At 50.9% G+C, this 18,308-nt stretch overlaps 1 protein-coding gene across 2 annotated transcripts; it reads left to right on the plus strand.

Moving 5' to 3' along the window:
• Positions 1–1,195: 1,195 nt before the first annotated feature.
• Positions 1,196–17,063, plus strand: ESYT1 (extended synaptotagmin 1). Of its 2 annotated transcripts, XM_012450443.2 has the most exons (31): positions 1,196–1,770; positions 4,395–4,436; positions 4,605–4,739; positions 4,861–4,934; positions 5,065–5,137; positions 5,298–5,387; positions 5,570–5,625; positions 6,024–6,147; positions 6,245–6,421; positions 6,543–6,625; positions 6,917–6,965; positions 7,088–7,174; positions 7,276–7,368; positions 7,598–7,669; positions 7,833–7,919; positions 10,379–10,528; positions 10,855–11,010; positions 11,136–11,312; positions 11,478–11,560; positions 11,681–11,729; positions 11,837–11,926; positions 12,052–12,147; positions 12,417–12,488; positions 12,576–12,662; positions 14,691–14,831; positions 14,984–15,141; positions 15,219–15,317; positions 15,400–15,531; positions 15,611–15,716; positions 15,962–16,011; positions 16,207–17,063. In XM_012450443.2, exons 1-31 carry the CDS (start codon positions 1,381–1,383, stop codon positions 16,244–16,246), a joined length of 3,318 nt encoding a protein of 1,105 aa, XP_012305866.1. In that variant the 5' UTR covers positions 1,196–1,380; the 3' UTR covers positions 16,247–17,063. The 2 variants fall into 2 exon arrangements, with proteins under 2 accessions (XP_012305866.1, XP_064233281.1); XM_064377211.1 differs by lacking the exon at positions 14,691–14,831.
• The last annotated feature ends 1,245 nt before the right edge of the window (positions 17,064–18,308 follow it).

An 18,308-nucleotide genomic window follows, 5' to 3' on the forward strand; every position in this document is an offset into this window, starting at 1 on the left:
ATAAAATCTATGCTCTGCTGAACCAGAAAAAATTTATCAGCTGCAGGCCTCATCCTGTAAGACACTTCCTCTAACAAATGGCTAGTTTCTCCCCAATTATCAACCCCAGTTCTGCTGCTGCATCTGACAGAGTTCCATAATATGCCCCATATATACTGCAGTAAAGGTAATCATCTTGTGACCAATACTTAAACTTCCAATTAGCCTCATACCTAGATCCCAGGAAAACACTCCATCTTTAAGGCCAGTTAACTAGTGACGATAGTCAGTGTACTCTGTACTTTTTCCTTCCTAAACCTACACAGTACACCGTGGAACTACGTTAGTTCTGCACCTGAATGTATGGCAAACTTTTCTTCTGAGAAAGGGAATTGTCTTTCCCTTACTCTTGATTCCTCATTTTAGTGTCCTAGAAGTTCCTCAGGGTCAGGAAATTATTGGAAAATGTAATAATTTTCACTGCCCTCCTCCCTTTTGGAGCCAGCTAGTCTTCCTCCATCCTTGATGATAGGGATGACTTACCAACTCTTGAAAATTTCCAAAAAGAAATAAAGCCTCACTTTCTATTCACTCCTCTGCTTCCCCGCCCCCGCTTTCCCTGAAGACTGGATTATCTCAACTCTGTACTTCTCTGACTCTCCAGTTTTCTCCAGGGTCATTCGTCACACCACACAAACAAGGCAGGGGATGGGGACGGGATAGACAGGGTCAGTCTTCAGACACTTTCATTCCAAATACAATCGTGTCCTTTCCTTTTCTAAGAGCAGGCAGGGAAAAGTTGAAGGATAAGGAATGGGCTTAGGGTATGAAAACTAGAGAAAGTCGGAAAAAGAACATATGCATATCCCAGACCAAATCCTGCCAAACTGTCCGAATGAGCAGAGGGAAATCCTGACGCTCCACAACCCCTCAACTTCACAACTTGGGCTTTCTCCAAAACAGGAATTGGCGGTGCGGCTCTGCATGACGTCATACCACAGGCACTCCAATCCCACGTGGGGGAGCTCTTGGTCCCGCCTCTCCTGAAATGGTGCACCACGCCTCCTCCTCTTTATTACCAATCGAATGCCGCTTCTGAGCCCCTTTCTTCCTTTTCCCGCCATCCCAGACCTCCCATCTTGGCCTTCGGGCCCAATCAGGGAGGCCCTACCTATCAGAAACCCTCTCCCTTCCCCGCGGAAGAGAGGAGGCGTTTCAACCTTTTAACTCCACCTTGGTCTGTGCAGCGCAGACCAACCCAAATCGCCAGAAAGGAGGGGCGTGGCTTGAAGTCCCCTCCTCTCTCCCGGGGGATCACGTTTTGCCGGGGGGAACTGGTCGCAAGACTGGGATACCTCCAGCTGGTCCCCGGGTCGGGCGGATCCTCCCAGAGGTGACACAATGGAGCGGTCTCCAGGAGAGGGCCCCAGCCCCAGCCCCATGGACCAGCCCTCTGCTCCCTCCGACCCCACTGACCAGCCCCCCGCTGCTCACGCAAAGCCAGACCCAGGTTCCGGGGGCCAACCTGCTGGCCCTGGCGCGGCGGGTGAGGCCCTGGCGATGCTGACTTCATTCGGAAGGCGGCTGCTGGTGCTGATACCGGTGTACCTGGCCGGGGCAGTGGGACTCAGCGTGGGTTTCGTGCTCTTCGGCCTCGCCCTCTACCTGGGCTGGCGCCGGGTCCGCGACGAGAAAGAACGGAGCCTTCGAGCAGCGAGGCAACTACTGGACGACGAGGAGCAGCTCACGGCGAAAACTCTTTATATGAGTCATCGAGAGCTACCTGCCTGGGTGAGCGACCACCCTCGGTCCTCGGCACAGCCTAGCCCCCTTCCACCCCTTCCGTCTAGGGCTTTCTCTCCTTATGCCTAGAGTCAGCTCCCTGCCTTGGGACAGTGGGCCCCACACTTTCCCCTCTCTCCCCACTAGCCGCCTGCCTACTGGACGCGCCACTCTTAGGACCGACTGCTCACTCTCCCCACCCACCCTTTCGCACGCCCAGACTGGATCCTTCCACAGAATCAGGACTTCTTCCTCTACTCTTGGGCAACAGCAGTAACAACATCTGGGAACCCCATCTCAGCCGAAGCTCTCTCTCCTAGCCAAGCCATCTTGAACGCCCCTCTTGCTTTTGGTGCCACTCGCGCCTTTGCTGCTCCCAGAAATCCTGGTCCCGTTACTTCTCGAGGGTTTCCCTCGCCTCCCGCATCCTCCTCGAGACTTTTTACCTACTTAAGGCCATACGGTTCTCCCTTTTCTTGCTTTTATCCCCGGGTACCCGCTGAGACCCAGCGCCGGCCCTTGGAAGGCCGTCGGGCAGCCGCCTTCCAGCTTCCAGCAGCCAGGCTGCAGCGCGGCAGAGGCGGCTGCTGGACGGAGGGCGGGGTGTGGGAGGAGGTGGTGCGGTTGCTGCAGTGCCCGCGGCCCACACTCCCCCCCACACCCGGCCGGCCACACCCTTTTCCGGACTGTGGGCTGCGTTTGTTCCTTTGGGGCCGAGACCCTTGTTTCTGTGGCGGCTGCGTCTCCTGTGCTGAGGCGGATGCCTGCTCTCTAGCCTTTCAGAGGCAAAACCCGTTACCCGGCCCCTCCCAGCAGAGGTGCCAGTCTAGGGGAAGAATGGCAGGAGAGAGAAATCAAAATTAACACTAGGCAGACACAGCCAAGCTTCCCAGGCCCTGGACTGGAAACGGGAGGAGAAAGTGGGAGAAATGGCCCTAGGGGACCTGTAGCCCAGGCAGCAACTGTCTGCCTCCTCCTCATGGAAACCAATCTTCCCCCCGCCAATACAAAGCTCAGGTGTCCTTTCCCTTAAAAGGAGTCACATAAAGAGAGGAAAAGAAAAAAAAAAAAATCAAAAACCCCACAAAGACAGGCCTGATTAGATCTTCTGGCCCCTCCCTGACTCGAGGACTTGCTTCACTCCTTACCTTCCTGCTCTAGAAGCCCCGTCTGAGGGGAATTAGGAAGGCTGGAAAAAGGAACCAGGACTTTTTTTTTTTTTTTTTTTTGGGACGCAGTTTCACTCTTGTTGCCCAGGCTGCAGTGCAATGGCGCAACCTCGGCTCACAGCAACCTCTGCCTCCTGGGTTCAAGCAATTCTCCTGCCTCAGCCTCCCGAGTAGCTGGGATTACAGGCATGTGCCACCATGCCCAGCTAATTTTTTTTTTTTGTATTTTTTTAAGTAGAGATAGGGTTTCACCATGTTGACCAGGATGGTCTCGATCTCTTGACCTCGTGATCCACTCACCTCGGCCTCCCAAAGTGCTGGGATTATAGGCGTGAGCCACCGCGCCGAGCCTTTTTTTTTTTTTTTAAGACGGAGTTTCATTATTTGCCCAGGCTACAGTGCAATGGCACCATCTTGGCTCAGCAAAACCTCTGCCTCCTGGGTTCAAGCAATTCTCCTGCCTCAGGCACTGGAGTAGCTGGGATTACAGGCATGCACTACCACGACTAATTTTGTTTTTTTGTTTTGAGACAGAGTCTTGCTCTGTCGCCAGGCTGGAGTGCAGTGGCGCAATCTCGGCTCACTGCAAACTCTGCCTCCTGGGTTCAAGCGATTCTTCCGCCTCAGCCTCCCAAGTAGCTGGGACCACAGGGGCGTGCCACCACGCCCGGCTAATTTTTGTATTTTTAGTAGAGACGGAGTTTCACCATGTTGGCCAGGTTGGTCTCCAACTCCTGACCTCAGGTGATGCGCCCGCCTCCCAAAGTGCTGAGATTACAGGTGTGAGCCACCACGCCAGGCCGGAACCAGGACTTTTTTTTTGAGATGGAGTCTTGCTCTGTTGCCCAGGCTGGAGTGCAGTGGCACCATCTCAGCTCACCACAACCTCCACCTCCCGGGTTCAAGTGATCCTCCTGCCTCAGCCCCCCGAGTAGCTGGGACTATAGGCGCCCCACCATGCCCGACTAATTTTTGTATTTTTGGTATAGATGGGGTTTCACTATGTTGGCCAGGCAGGTCTCGAACTCCTGACGTCATGATCCACCCACCTCGGCCTCCCAAAGTGCTGGGATTACAGACGTGAGCCACTGTGCCCGGCCTGGAACCAGGACTTTTTAAATCCCAGGATTCCCTCTGATTTGACTGGACCTCCCCCTCCAGAAAGAATGTGTCCTTCTCCTCCTCCCCCTCCTCTCTGCCTCAGCAGCTGTCATTTTTCATGTCCCTGAGCTATCCACAGAGCAACAGTGTGGCCTCTACCCTGTCAGCTCCCCTTATTAAAGAGACCTCAGCCCCCAAACTCTGTGAGGAATGAACCCTTGGGCATCCCAGCCCCTCCTCCACTCAGAATGTGAGGAATGCGTCACACTTTACTCCCTCCCTCTGCGGCACCCCACCAGCATCTTAGTAGGAAACCAGAGGCGAGGGTGTGCACATCACTGTCTCTGCCTTCCCCACCTCCAGGTCAGCTTCCCAGATGTGGAAAAAGCTGAATGGCTCAATAAGGTGAGGATTGATTTGATTTTTAGTCTTCATGAGGGGAGGATGGGGATTTGTTTCTTCTTGCCAGACCCAGTGTCATCCCCCCAGTGCGCTCCATGGGGAGGATCCTGGAGGAACTTGCCTTGAGAAGGAAGACTGGGCTCTCCTCTGACCGTCTCTCTTTCCTCCCAGATTGTGGCCCAGGTCTGGCCCTTCCTGGGCCAGTACATGGAGAAGCTTCTGGCTGAAACTGTGGCCCCGGCTGTTCGGGGATCTAATCCCCATCTGCAAACATTTACATTTACACGAGTGGAACTGGGTGAAAAGGTATGTGTGGAGAGGGGAAAGGGAGGAGGCGGGATAGGGAGGGTGAGTGGCCCAGAGTGGACCGAAGAGGTACTTCTCCCTTCCCCTCCCCTCCCCCTCTCAGGAATTTCTCTCTCCACAGCCATTGCGCATCATCGGAGTCAAGGTTCACCGTGGTCGGAGAAAAGAGCAGATCCTGCTGGACTTGAACATCAGGTAATACCACTCACCACTCTTACTGCTTCCCCCTCAATGTGTCCTGGTCAGTCCAGGCTACCTCACTCCCCAACCCCTCAACTTCAGCCAAGGACTAACCCTCTTGGTTCTCTGCCTTACCATCCCCTAGCTATGTAGGTGATGTGCAGATTGATGTGGAAGTGAAGAAATACTTCTGCAAAGCAGGAGTCAAGGGCATGCAGGTAGGGCAGATGTCAGGGGCCCACGTAATAGGGAGTGTTTGTCCTAAGTTTTATGGGATACGGGGAAGTTTGAGGTTGGAAGAACTAAGGCTGGGAAAGTCTGGGAGGAAGAAGGGGGATTTTTCTGGAGAAAGGCTTTGATTTTCTCTTCTTGCCTCAGCTACACGGGGTCTTACGGGTGATTCTGGAGCCACTCATTGGGGACCTTCCCATCGTGGGGGCTGTGTCGATGTTCTTCATCCGACGCCCGGTAAGGGAAAACAGTGAACGGGATGGGGAAGCAGGGGAACAGAGAGGACTGGGAGGATGAGGGCAGTCAGCTATGGGGAATGAGAAGGGAATTGACAAGAAGGCTGAGGGGTTCTGGTCACTGTTGGATGGGTATGACCACACCCCATAGGATCTGTCCTGACCCCTACTCTTTCCCTCCAGACCCTAGACATCAACTGGACAGGGATGACCAACCTGCTGGATATCCCAGGACTTAGGTATCGAGGACTTACTCAGCACCTGCTGAGTGCTCCAGTGCTGGCTGGGTTGGGGATTTGAGGGACACAGAGCAGTCAAAGATGCTGATTGTATCCTCTAGAAGCCCCAACTTCAGTTGGGGAGCGAAGACAAATACCCCTGGAAAAGTCTGATACTGTGATTTTTCTTCAGGTTGGAGGAGTGGGTAGGGAATGAAGATGGCAGAAGACTGCAAAAGGCAAGGGGGATGGCAGTGAAGAATTAGGCGGGGAATTGGGGTAGAAGCGTAGCACAAAGGATTTTCACAAAAGGACTTTCTTACAGCTTCAGGTCTCTCTTGGCTGTGGGAAACGTAGTTGGGGTTGGGAGAAGACTGGAAGTTGAGGCCATGCCCACTTCTTCCTCCTCCTCCATTCAGCTCCCTCTCTGACACCATGATCATGGACTCCATCGCGGCCTTCCTCGTGTTGCCCAACCGATTGCTGGTGCCCCTTGTGCCTAACCTTCAAGATGTGGCTCAGCTACGTTCCCCTCTGCCCAGGGTACGGCCTCTCCCCGACTAGATAGATCCCTCTCTCTCAGTTCTCAGGAACCCCATGCTGGGTCCTTAGTTTTTCACCATCTGATTCCTTCCCCCAGGGCATTATTCGAATTCACCTGCTGGCTGCTCGAGGGCTGAGTTCCAAGGACAAATATGTGAAGGGCCTGATTGAGGGCAAGTCAGACCCCTATGCACTTGTGCGTTTAGGTACCCAGACATTCTGCAGTCGTGTCATCGATGAAGAACTCAACCCCCAGTGGAGAGAGACTTACGAGGTGGGAGAGTTGAGCATCTGTGTGAAATGGGGAAGCCCCAGGAGGTTGTAAGAGAAGATGCTGATTGGATGATCCTCACAGCTGCAGCCCCACGAGACACTCAGCCTTCTGTGTTCCCCAGGTGATGGTACACGAGGTACCAGGGCAGGAGATTGAAGTGGAGGTGTTCGACAAGGATCCAGATAAAGATGACTTTCTGGGCAGGTGAGACTCTGCCTGTTAGAATTCTAAAGCCCATGCTACCAAGGTTCTGGAGGTAATTATACTCACTTTTTGGGCCTTGGAATCATGTATAATTTTCCTTCCTAACCTCCCCACCCCAACTCCTACCATGCACACACTCACATACGCAGGTGAGTATCTCCTGAGAGGAAGAAGGGAGTCTGAGATCCACCAGTCATTTCTTGGTGGCTGAATGGAGGGCCATTGACATGCTGCTAATTACAATACTACTCTTTTCTCCCTCTCACTACCCTCTCCCCTCCCCACCCCCAGAATGAAGCTGGATGTAGGGAAGGTGTTACATGCTGGCGTCCTGGATGATGTAAGTTGGGAGAAGAGGGAGTTGGGGGCTCATCTCACCCTTTGGGCAGACAGTAGTTGCAACATTGGTCTGGAAGGAGTTGGGCGGGTATCCGATCTCTACTACATCTCAATTTCTTCTAGTGGTTCCCGCTACAAGGTGGGCAAGGCCAAGTTCACTTGAGGCTAGAATGGCTGTCGCTTTTGTCAGATGCAGAGAAACTGGAGCAGGTAAGCCACATGGGAAACAGGAAGCTGCAGGGGAGAAACAGGTAGCTGGAAGTGTAGGGGACTCGGAGCGGGGACCAAGATCTATTACTACCCCTCCCCAGGTACTACAGTGGAATCGGGGAGTCTCCTCTCGACCAGAGCCCCCATCAGCTGCCATCTTAGTTGTCTACCTGGATCGGGGCCAGGATCTTCCTGTGAGTTCGGCTAGGTGAACAGGAGCCCTGGATGTAGCATTCTCCCTTCCTGCCTTGCTGAGGATACAAATGTCCCTGCCTGCTTTGCTCCAGAAGTATCAACATGTAACACAAGGGTCCCAGGGAGGGGATCAGATCCATCTCAGGGAAAGGATTCTGATGCGATTCCCCCTTTCTTCACCAAAACCAAAACCCGCAAGATGGTAACCTCTGAATTGTACCCCCACAGCTGAAGAAGGGGAACAAGGAACCCAACCCCATGGTACAACTGTCAATTCAGGATGTGACTCAGGAGAGCAAGGTGAGGGCCAGGACATCATTGTAGGGGGCCAGGTGGGATGGGGAGAGGCCTGTTCTTGGGATGTTCTCCCCTTTAGAATGCCTGTTAAGTGCAGGGGTTTTCTGGAGAAACAGGAGGGGTGCTGTGGTATACACCCTTAATCCCTCCTCCTCTACATCTCTAGGCTGTCTATAGCACCAACTGCCCGGTGTGGGAGGAAGCATTCCGGTTCTTCCTACAAGACCCTCAGAGCCAGGAGCTCGATGTGCAGGTGAGACAATCACCCCTTCATCCCCTCCCGAATACCCTATTCTGTCTTCCCAGATCTGTGCCATTCTTTTCTCCTTCTTTTTCCTTGATGCCAATTTTTTTTTCTTTTTTTTTTTTTTTTGAGATGGAGTCTCATTCTGTCACCAGGCTGGAGTGCAGTGGCACAATCTCGGCTCACTGCAACCTCCACCTCCCAGGTTCAAGTGATTCTCCTGTCTCAGCCTCCTGAGTAGCTGGGACTACAGGCGCGCACCACCATACTCAGCTAATTTTTTGTATTTTTAGTAGAGATGGGGTTTCACCATGTTGGCCAGGATGGTCTAGATCTTATGACCTCGTGATCTGCCCACCGCAGCCTCCCAAAGTGCTGGGTTTACAGGTGTGAGCCACCACACCCGGCCGATGCCAAGTTTTAATCCATCTACCTAGACTCCCCAGCTCCTTGAATATCTCTCCACTGTTCTCTAACTATTGCTCCAGATTTTTTTTTTTTTAGATGGAATCTCGCTCTGTCACCCAGGCTGGAGTACAGTGGCACAATCTTGGCTCACCACAACCTCCGCCTCCCGGGTTCAAGCAATTCTTTTGCCTTGGCCACCTGAGTAGCTGGGATTACAGGCATCCCCACCATGCCTGTAATTTTTTTGTATTTTTAGTAGAGACGGGGTTTCACTATGTTGGCCAGGCTGGTCTCAAACTCCTGACCTTGTGATCCACCCACCTCGGCCTCCCAACAGAATCATTTTTTATAATTGGGAATTATATATTTAAAATGAATGATTTTATGGTATGTAAATTTAAATTATGCCTCAATAAAACTGTTTACATTCAGCATTTTAAAGGTCATAGAAAAAGCATGAAACTTAGTATCTGCCTTCACGATGCTTACTGGCCAGTTTCATAAATAAGACACAAATATATAAAATCATTCAAGAACAAGTACATGTGAACTAAGGCCAGGCGAGGTGGTTCACACCTGTAATCCTAGCACTTTGGGAAGCCAAGGCGGGTGTATCACTTGAGGCCAGGAGTTCGAGACCAGCCTGGCCAACATGGCAAAACTCCGTCTCTACTAAAAATAAAAAAATTAGCCAGGCATGGTGGCATATGCCTGTAATCCCAGCTACTCGGGAGGCTGAGGCAGGAGAATCATTTGAACCCAGGAGGTGGAAGTTGCAGTGAGCCGATTTCATGCCTGGGCAACAGAGCAAGATTCTGTTTCAAAAAAAAAAAAAAAAAAATGCCAGATGCGGTGGCTCACGCCTATAATCCCAGAACTTTGGGAGGCCAAGGCGGGTGGATCACAAGGTCAGAGTTCAAGACCAGCCTGGCCAATATGGTGAAACTCTGTCTGTACTAAAAATACAAAAATTAGCTGGGCATGGTGGCGGGCACTTGTAATCCCAGCTACTTGGGAGGCTAAGGCAGAGAGTTGCTTGAACCTGGGAGGCAGAGGTTGTAGTGAGCTGAGATCGCACCACTGCACTCCAACCTGGGCCATAGATCCACACTCTGTCTCAAAAAAAAAGAACAACAACAACAATTACATATGAACCTGTGGGAATAAAATATCCATAGTATAGGACCAAGGAGGGTGAGAGAAAGGGACAGGCTGGAGTGACTAGGGAGATTTTGTGAAGCAAGTAGGATTTTCCTTTTTCTTTTTTCTTTTTTTTTTTGAGACAGAGTCTCACTCTTTTGCCTAGGCTGGAGTGCAGTGGCATGATTTCAGCTCAGTGCAACCTCTGCCTCCTGGGTTCAAGCAGTTCTCCTGCCTCAGCCTCCCAAGTAGCTGAGATTACAGGCATGTGCCACCACGTCCAGTTAATTTTTTTTCTTTTCTTTTTTTTTTTAAGATGGGGTTTCACCATGTTGGTCAGGCTGGTCTTGAACTCCCAACCTCAGGTGATCTGCCCGCCTTGGCCTCCAAAGTGCTTGGATTACAGGCGTGAGCCACCACACCCGGCCAATTTTTGTATTTTTAGTAGAGTTTCACCATCTTGGCCAGGTGAAAGTGTTTTAGGCTACGTGTTTAAGTAAGTGTTTTAGGTTAAGTGTTTAAGTGTTATAGGGAGGCAGGGTTTCACCGTCTTGGCCAGGCTGGTCTTGAACTCTGACCTAAAGTGATCTGCCTGCCTAGGCCTCCCAAAGTGCTGGGATTACAGGCATGAGCCACTGTGCCCAGTCTGCAAGTAGGATTTTAATTGGATCTTGAAGGATGAATAGGATTTAAATAGGCAGAAGGAAGAGAATGAGGACTTTCCAAATAGTGGAAGCAGAATGAACAAAGGTGGAAGGGGCCAGAGAGTGGGCAGAGGACTATAAAAGATAGTCCTGAGTGGAGCAGGAGCTTTGTGATTGGTACAGAGAGGAAGGAAGCTGGTGCCATGTTACCACTTTTCAAGTATGCCTTCCTTTCCCCTAATCTCTTCACTATAGTCCCTCCTCCTGTGTCTGTAGGTGAAGGATGACTCCAGGGCCCTGACTTTAGGAGCACTGACCCTGCCTCTGGCCCGCCTGCTGACTGCCCCAGAACTCACGTTGGACCAGTGGTTCCAGCTCAGCAGCTCTGGCCCAAACTCCAGACTCTACATGAAACTAGTCATGAGGGTATGGAAATGGAGGAGGTGCTGAGGGTTGGGAGAAAGGCCTGTTGATTCCTTGGTCTGAAGAGTGAGGAAAGGGAGCCCCCTAAGATTAAATGAGCTAATATATATGGAAGTGCTGAGCAGGCACACAAAACAAATATGTTGATCTGACTGGTAGAAGGGATGGCTTGTGAGGTGACTGGGTGTGGAGGGAACCCTCTAGAGATGACCCAGCCAAGGCAGCACCTAGTTCCCCTTTCAGAGCCCCTCCTCTAGCCCACCTCACATGCCTTGCCTGCTGGTGGCAAGCTGCACTTCTTTGATTCAATATCACACTACGCTTCCCAGATCCTGTACTTGGATTCATCAGAAGTAAGCTTCCCCACTGTGCCTGGTAGTCCTGGTGCTTGGGATGAGGACAATGAGAGTCCCCAGAGAGGCAGCAGTGTGGATGCCCCACCTCGACCCTGTCACACTACTCCTGATAGCCACTTTGGGACTGAGGTGAGTCTGTATCTGAAAAGGACTAGGGTCTATTTGCCCCACTAAGTGCGCAAAGCCTGTTTGAGGGCGGATTCTCACAGGTCTCTCTCCCTTTGCCATCTGGTGCTCCCCTCTCCCTTTTGCAGCATGTGCTTCGGATCCATGTATTAGAGGCCCAGGACCTGATTGCCAAAGACCGTTTCCTGGGGGGACTGGTGAAGGGCAAGTCAGATCCTTATGTCAAACTAAAGCTGGCAGGACGAAGCTTCCGGAGCCATGTTGTTCGGGAAGATCTCAATCCCCGCTGGAATGAGGTTTTTGAGGTCAGAGTTCAGTGGCTGTGACTCCTGGTTCTGCCCCATTTCCCCCTCAACTTCAAGAGTGCTCTAGAAACCTCTGAGGTTCAGTTGCTTGGCGGTGGGGGGTCCAGTTGTTTGCAGAGGAAAAGGAGAGAATCCCCTTTCATCTGCACTTTTTTCTCCCACTAGGTGATTGTCACATCAATTCCAGGCCAAGAGCTAGACATTGAAGTCTTTGACAAGGACTTGGACAAGGATGATTTTCTGGGCAGGTGAGAGGATAGGAGTCCAGGTAAAAAACAGGCTGGGCTCTTTAGGCCATGGAGTCTGGCCTCAGGACAGAGACTTGGTTCTTACCATCTGCCTTTTGTCTTACTCTTTCTCCTCAACAGGTGTAAAGTGAGTCTCACCACAGTCTTAAACAGTGGCTTCCTTGATGAGGTGAGCATGGAACTAGAGTCAACGACCCCTCCTGATCCTGCCCAACCCTCATTCTCATAGTTCTCCTGTCTGCATATCCACAATTCTTCACCTGCCCACTTCCACAGTGGCTGACTCTGGAGGATGTCCCATCTGGCCGCCTGCACTTGCGCCTGGAGCGTCTCACCCCCCGTCCCACTGCTGCTGAGTTAGAGGAGGTAGGGCAGGAGACTGGAGGAAGGAAGGGATCCAAGATGGGACAGGGTCTTCTCTTAGCATTCAAGGCACATGCCAGACCCCAAGGTGTCGGTTACCACTCCCCACCCCCGTGTGTCCCCCGCAGGTGCTGCAAGTGAATAGTTTGATCCAGACTCAGAAGAGTGCGGAGCTGGCTGCGGCCCTGCTATCCGTCTATATGGAGCGGGCAGAGGACCTGCCGGTAAGATCACACTACGCTCCCTACGCCCCATCACTTCCTGGCCCTTCTTCTACCTCCCTCAGGTTTGGATGCTCCTGGTGTGTGTGGAATAGGAAAAATGGCTCCTTTCTTTCTGAGGGTGGTGCAGGGGTGGGAAAAATTGTCTAAGGCCTCAAGGGTAGTGGCTGCCAAGTAATAATGGAGGCATGGCTGTTGGCTGTGGATATAATTTGTGAGGGGGATCTGCCTGACTAGGTCCAAATTTAAGACTAACACAGTTTTCTTTCTAGCTGCGAAAAGGCACCAAGCCCCCCAGCCCTTATGCTACTCTCACAGTGGGAGATACTACTCATAAAACCAAGGTATGAAGAAATGCTGCAGGGTAAAAACGGGAGGGACAAGAGGAATAGGAGTATCAGTCACTGATCATAAGCCCCCATCTCCACCAGACTATTTCACAAACTTCAGCCCCTGTCTGGGATGAGAGTGCCTCCTTTCTCATCAGGAAACCATACACTGAGAGCCTGGAGTTGCAGGTACTGTAAATTCATTCTTCCAATATTTAGCAGATTTCTGCTATGGCCAGGCAGTAAACAGGCACAGAGCATTCAGAGATGAGATAAAAGATTGACTTCTTATCTTTATGGAGCTCACACTCTGTTTTGAGAGAAAAATAACCAGATAAAATTTCCAGAATGATAACTGAGTTGTAAAAGGCACTGTGGGGAAGAAAGGAGGGGTTCAGGCTGGGGAAAAGCTTGAGATAGAAATAAAGGCATCCTTAGATGACCCCTGAGCTTGAGAGTAGTTCTTTTTTTCTTTTTCTTTTTTTTTTTTTTTTTGAGATGGAGTCTTGCTCTGTCGCCGAGGCTGGAGTGCAGTGGTGCTATCTTGCCTCACAACGACCTCCACCTCCCGGGTTCCCACGATTCTCCTGCCTCAGCTTCCTGAGTAGCTGGGATTACAGGTGCCCGTCACCACGCCCAGCTAATTTTTGTATTTTTAGTAGAGATGGGGTTTCACCATCTTGTCTAGGCTGGTCTTGAACTCCTGACCTTGTGATCCACCTGCCTTGGCCTCCCAAAGTGCTGGGATTACAGATGTGAGCCACTGCGCCCAGACTTTTTTTTTTTTTTTTCTTGAGACGGAGTTTCGCTCTTGTTACCCAGGCTGGAGTGCAGTGGCACGGTCTTGGCTCACTGCAACCTCTGCCTCCCGGGTTCAAGGAATTCTCCTGCCTCAGCCTCTCGAGTAGCTGGGATTACAGGCGTCTGCCACCACGCCCAGCTAATTTTTTGTATTTTTGGTGGAGATGGGGTTTCACCATGTTGGCTAGGCTGGTCTCGAACTCCTGACCTTGTGATCGAACTCCCTTGGCCTCCCAAAGCACTGGGATTACAGGCATGAGCCACTGCACCCAGCCTTATTTTTGTATTTTTAATAGAGATCAGGTTTCTCCATGTTGGCCAGGCTGGTCTCTCAATCCTGACCTCAGGTGATCCGCTGCCTCAGCCTCCCAAAGTGCTGGGATCATGGGTGTGAGCCACCGCACCCAGCCAGAGAAGCCTTTGCTGAGAGGTCACATATCCAGATCTGCATTTTGGTAAGATCATGGGGATAACAGGGTAAAGAATGGACTGGAGAGGGACAACACTGGAGGCAGGGAGATCAGTGAGGAGACTGTCAGAGCAGGAAAAGCAATGAATGACGAGGGCCTGGTGGGATTTGAAGGTTGTTATGACATGGAGCAAGTAGAGGAGCAAGGAACAGCCTAGAAGTTAACTCTGGGGTTTTTGGCACAGGGTGGCTGGATGGATAAGGGCTGTTGCTGACTTAGGGAGTGCGCAGAGAGGGAATTTTTGAATTTGAGCTCCCCACAGGACATCTAAGGGGAGACATGCAGAAGACGAATCTATTGCCCACGCGGTGTTCCTTCCTCACCCTCTTGTTGGAACATATGAGCAAGCAACCGCTAGCAACTGTAGTCATGGGTGAGATCTCCTAGGGAGCACAAATGGAGAGGAGACAAAAGATGGCCATGAGCTCTTAGAGGCGGGAGCCACTGTGCCCAGCCGAAATTAATAGAATTTACAATAATGTAACTTAATGCTAGCAGAGTAGAAAAGAGGTACAAATGAGCTCAGTTCTTCATCTTTCATAGCAGGGAATCAATAGAGATACAACAAGCATGTTAGAATTCCACAAGAACAAGAAAATAGGAGGGGTTTAAAGATTGCTACATTTGGAATATGGCAATGGGAGTAGAATGGGCAGGAAACATTTTCCTTTTAGTTTTTAGTTCTGTTTTTACTGTTGTTTTCTGTACTCTGTGCAGGTATTACTGGTATAATTTCTGAAAGGTTATAAAGTAAAGATGGTCCAATCTACTCTGGTTAAGAAAGGAAGGACAGAGGGACTAGCAGCTGTTACCACGGCTTCCCTGCCTTTCTCAAAGGGAAATCTCAACAGACCACCTATGAGTCCAAGTGTTTGGGCCTTTAACACCAGGATTAACTCATTTTTTGATGCATTCGCCTCTTGATCACAGTCCTGTTGCCCCACAGGTTCGGGGTGAGGGCACTGGCACGCTGGGCTTGTTATCCCTGCCCCTCTCAGAGCTCCTCGTGGCTGACCAGCTCTGCTTGGACCACTGGTTTACACTCAGCAGTGGTCAGGGGCAGGTGCTACTGAGAGCACAGCTAGGGGTGAGTGACAGGAAATGGTGGGCAGGATGAGAGGGAGGAGGGGAGGACCTTCACAGCTGAGGGACACCCAGGAGGGTGGGAACAGAGGGCCGTGTCCTTAGAGTGAGGGAACTGAGAGAACTCTGCCCAGCTCACAGCTTTCTTGTCCCTAGATCCTGGTGTCCCAGCACTCGGGAGTGGAAGCTCAGAGCCACAGCTATAGCCACAGCTCCTCATCACTGAGTGAAGAACCAGAGCTCTCGGGGGGGCCCCCTCACATCACCTCCTCAGCCCCAGAGCTCCGGCAGCGCCTAACAACACATGTTGACAGGTAAAGGGCTGGAATAAAAAGTATTACAGGTTCACCAGGCTCTAGCTGTTCCCAGACCTACTGATATTTCTCCACAGTCCCCTTGAGGCTCCAGCCGGGCCTCTGGGCCAGGTGAAACTGACTGTGTGGTACTACAGTGAAGAGCGAAAGCTGGTCAGCATTGTTCACGGTTGCCGGTGAGACCCCATCCCTCCTGTCCTGGTCACCTCCATCCCTTCCCCTGGGATGTACCATATCACCTACATCCTCCTGTTGCAGGGCCCTTCGACAGAATGGACGGGATCCTCCTGATCCCTATGTGTCACTGTTGCTGCTGCCAGACAAGAACCGAGGCACCAAGAGGAAGACCTCACAGAAGAAGAGGACCCTGAATCCTGAATTTAATGAACGGTCAGTCAGCGGGCATTCGGGTGGAGGGATGGCAGGCTTGGAAAGGACTCCTCGCTCCTAACCCCCAGTCCTATCCCAGGTTTGAGTGGGAACTGCCCCTGGATGAGGCCCTGAGACGAAAGCTGGATGTCTCTGTCAAGTCTAATTCCTCCTTTATGTCAAGAGAACGTGAGCTGCTGGGGAAGGTAAGAAAGAGGGCAGGATGGCAGGGCAGAGGTGAGGGCTGGGAGCTGCTGGTACCAAGGCCGTAGTACCTGTTAGAAGGAAGTACCCTGGGTGATCCTTTAGAGGTGACTCTGTCACCTCTGCAATGGTTTGGGACGAGTGTGTGATGAAGGAACATGGTCTTTGGAGATTTCAAAATAACATCATCAGAGTGAGATCCTGTCTCAAAAAAATAACATCTTGCCCCCACCATCCTCCAACACAGGTGCACTTGGACCTGGCTGAGATAGACCTTTCCCAGGGTGTGGCCCAGTGGTGAGTGTCTGCGTGGGTCGGGGTGGTCTGGATATTTAAGTGGAAGAAATTCCAATCACAGGAAAGGAAGAAAAGATACAATGTGAGCTGAGAACCATTGATTCTATGAAGTAGAGAAGTCCTTGGATTGTGTCTCAATTATAAATAAGATGACACAAGAGTCATCTTTCTACATGAGCCTTCTTGTTTCCATAGGTATGACCTAATGGATGACAAGGACAAGGGCAGCTCCTAGGAGCCGGCGCGTCCCAGCCTGACTCTGCTCTGTCTTCCTGCCTTTGTCTCACTGCATCACCACCTCAATGTGAGGACCCTAAAGCCAGGGTCCAAGGGCAGAGCCTGTGCCCTTCAGCCCGTTCACCTTCCACGCCCATATTCGGGCCTTTGCCTGACCAAAGAGGAGAACCGTATGTTCCCTTTACTGCACGGCCTTTATCCTTCTGGGCCTTGGGGTGGGGCCCTGAGCTGACTGTTTTCTGCTCTGCCTGCATATTGTTCTCCCTTCCTCCCAACTCCTCAGGGCCTTCTGTATCTGTGCCTGGCCACTGGCAGCACTAGCAGTGGTATTAGCTTATGCCAAATACAGCTTTGGAAGGATCTTTTTTTCTTAACTAGATGGTCACCTTCTTCCCTACCACACATGGGTGGGAAGGTAGACAGCTAACCTCTCCAGCTGTGAGCCTCTTGGACTACTTACTGCATGTAGCAAATGGACAACAGCTCAGGCCCCCATATCCAGTTCTGTCCCCACTTTCCTCAAGCCTGTCCTGAAAATTCTACTGCGCTGATGGCTGGGGCCAGTCTCTTGATTCACTCTTGGAACTGGGGACACTTGGATTCTACCCAAGCTTCCACGTAGTGGGATATCAGTCTTGGAGCTCCTAGCTGGTCATGTGCGGAGGGCCTTGGAGGACTTGGGACAGCTGGGCCACTTTTTTTGCCCAAGTGCCTAGGCTGTTAATTCACTGACTAGAACTGAATCTGGTACTCTTTAGTTTTGCACCAACTCTGCCAAGCCACTGTATCTTATATTAAACATCATACTCAAACCAGCTGTGGCTCTCTTCCTTAAGGCTAAGGAATCAGCCTACCCATCTGATATTTATTCCAACTGTCAAAAGCCTTTATCCAATTCATGAATCATGTCTGTTTAGTTAATGGTCAAAGTCTACTAACGTTGCAACCACCAAGAATATTGAGGATGGTCAAGAGACCTGTGTGAAGTAGCCGCTGTTGCATTTCAGGTGAGACGCATTTCCAGTCATCGTGATGAACTCTGTTACCCATCCAATTTGTCTGCTGACGACCACTCTAGGCTTTCTAGGGAAGGGATTCCTATACCTGGTAAACCTGAAAGCTTTGTGCCACTGCACAGGCTCCTAGTGTGTCTGTGCCATCAGGGCATGCTCGGCTGCATCCAAAAGGGCTTCAGACCCATCTAACAGGAGCTGGGAAATACACCAATTTGGTTATCTGTTCACCTTGAACTCTGCTCCTTGCAGGAACTTCCTGGAATGCAAGCCAGAGAAGCTGCGCTCCATCTGTTCCACCAACTGAAAGGAGAGAGATGGACAGAGTGAACTACTGAAAACAGGGTCACTGGCATAGGAACTTGGGGATTTCATAATTGCCTCAGGGGGACTTTATCATCTTCTCTTGAAAAATATAAACCTAATTTTTGTATTTTTAGTAGAGACGGAGTTTCACCATATTGGTCAGGCTGGTCTGAACTCCTGCCCTTGTGATCCGCCCGTCTTGGCCTCCCAAAGTGATAAGATTATAGGCTTGAGCCACCATGCCTGGCCAAAACTTATATTTTTAAGGTCTTGTCAAATTTCTTGATGCTGGCTGGGCATACAGCCCAAGGCCTGCTGTTGTAGCTGGCATCAGATAATACAAGCTAGGATTTTGCACTGTGTGATTTTAAGAAACATTCTTAACTAGTTTATCAACTTCAAGTAATTACATTTCTAGAAAACTAGAGGAGATGGCTCAAATTCTCCCATCCCACAAGGGTCCCTAATCATTTCTAAGCTTTTCAAGTTCAGTATATATAAGGGAAGAGGTACTAATCTACATATTAAATACAAGATGATGGCTAACTTCGATGGCTCACACCTATAATGCCAATACTTGGGAAGGCTGGCCGAGGCAGAGGATCCAGAGAAAACCCCCACCCTTAAAAAAAAATTAGCCAGGCTTGGTGGTATGCACCTGTAGTCTCAGCTACTCAGGAGACTGAGGCAGAAGGATCACTTGAGCCCAGGAGTTCAAAATCAGTGAGCTAGGATTGTGCC

Source organism: Aotus nancymaae, unplaced genomic scaffold (assembly GCF_030222135.1).
Source record: "Aotus nancymaae isolate 86718 unplaced genomic scaffold, 86718_ANA_hifiasm-v0.15.2.pri h1tg000016l, whole genome shotgun sequence".
Taxonomy (NCBI): domain Eukaryota; kingdom Metazoa; phylum Chordata; class Mammalia; order Primates; family Aotidae; genus Aotus; species Aotus nancymaae.

Coding starts and splice junctions, on each gene's coding strand:
- ESYT1 (XM_012450443.2), top strand. CDS start 1,381: ATGGAGCGGTCTCCAGGAGAGGGCCCCAGCCCCAGCCCCATGGACCAG. Junction 11,313..11,477: donor GCTGGAATGAGGTTTTTGAG/GTCAGAGTTCAG, acceptor TTCTCCCACTAG/GTGATTGTCACATCAATTCC. Junction 11,561..11,680: donor AAGGATGATTTTCTGGGCAG/GTGAGAGGATAG, acceptor TCTCCTCAACAG/GTGTAAAGTGAGTCTCACCA.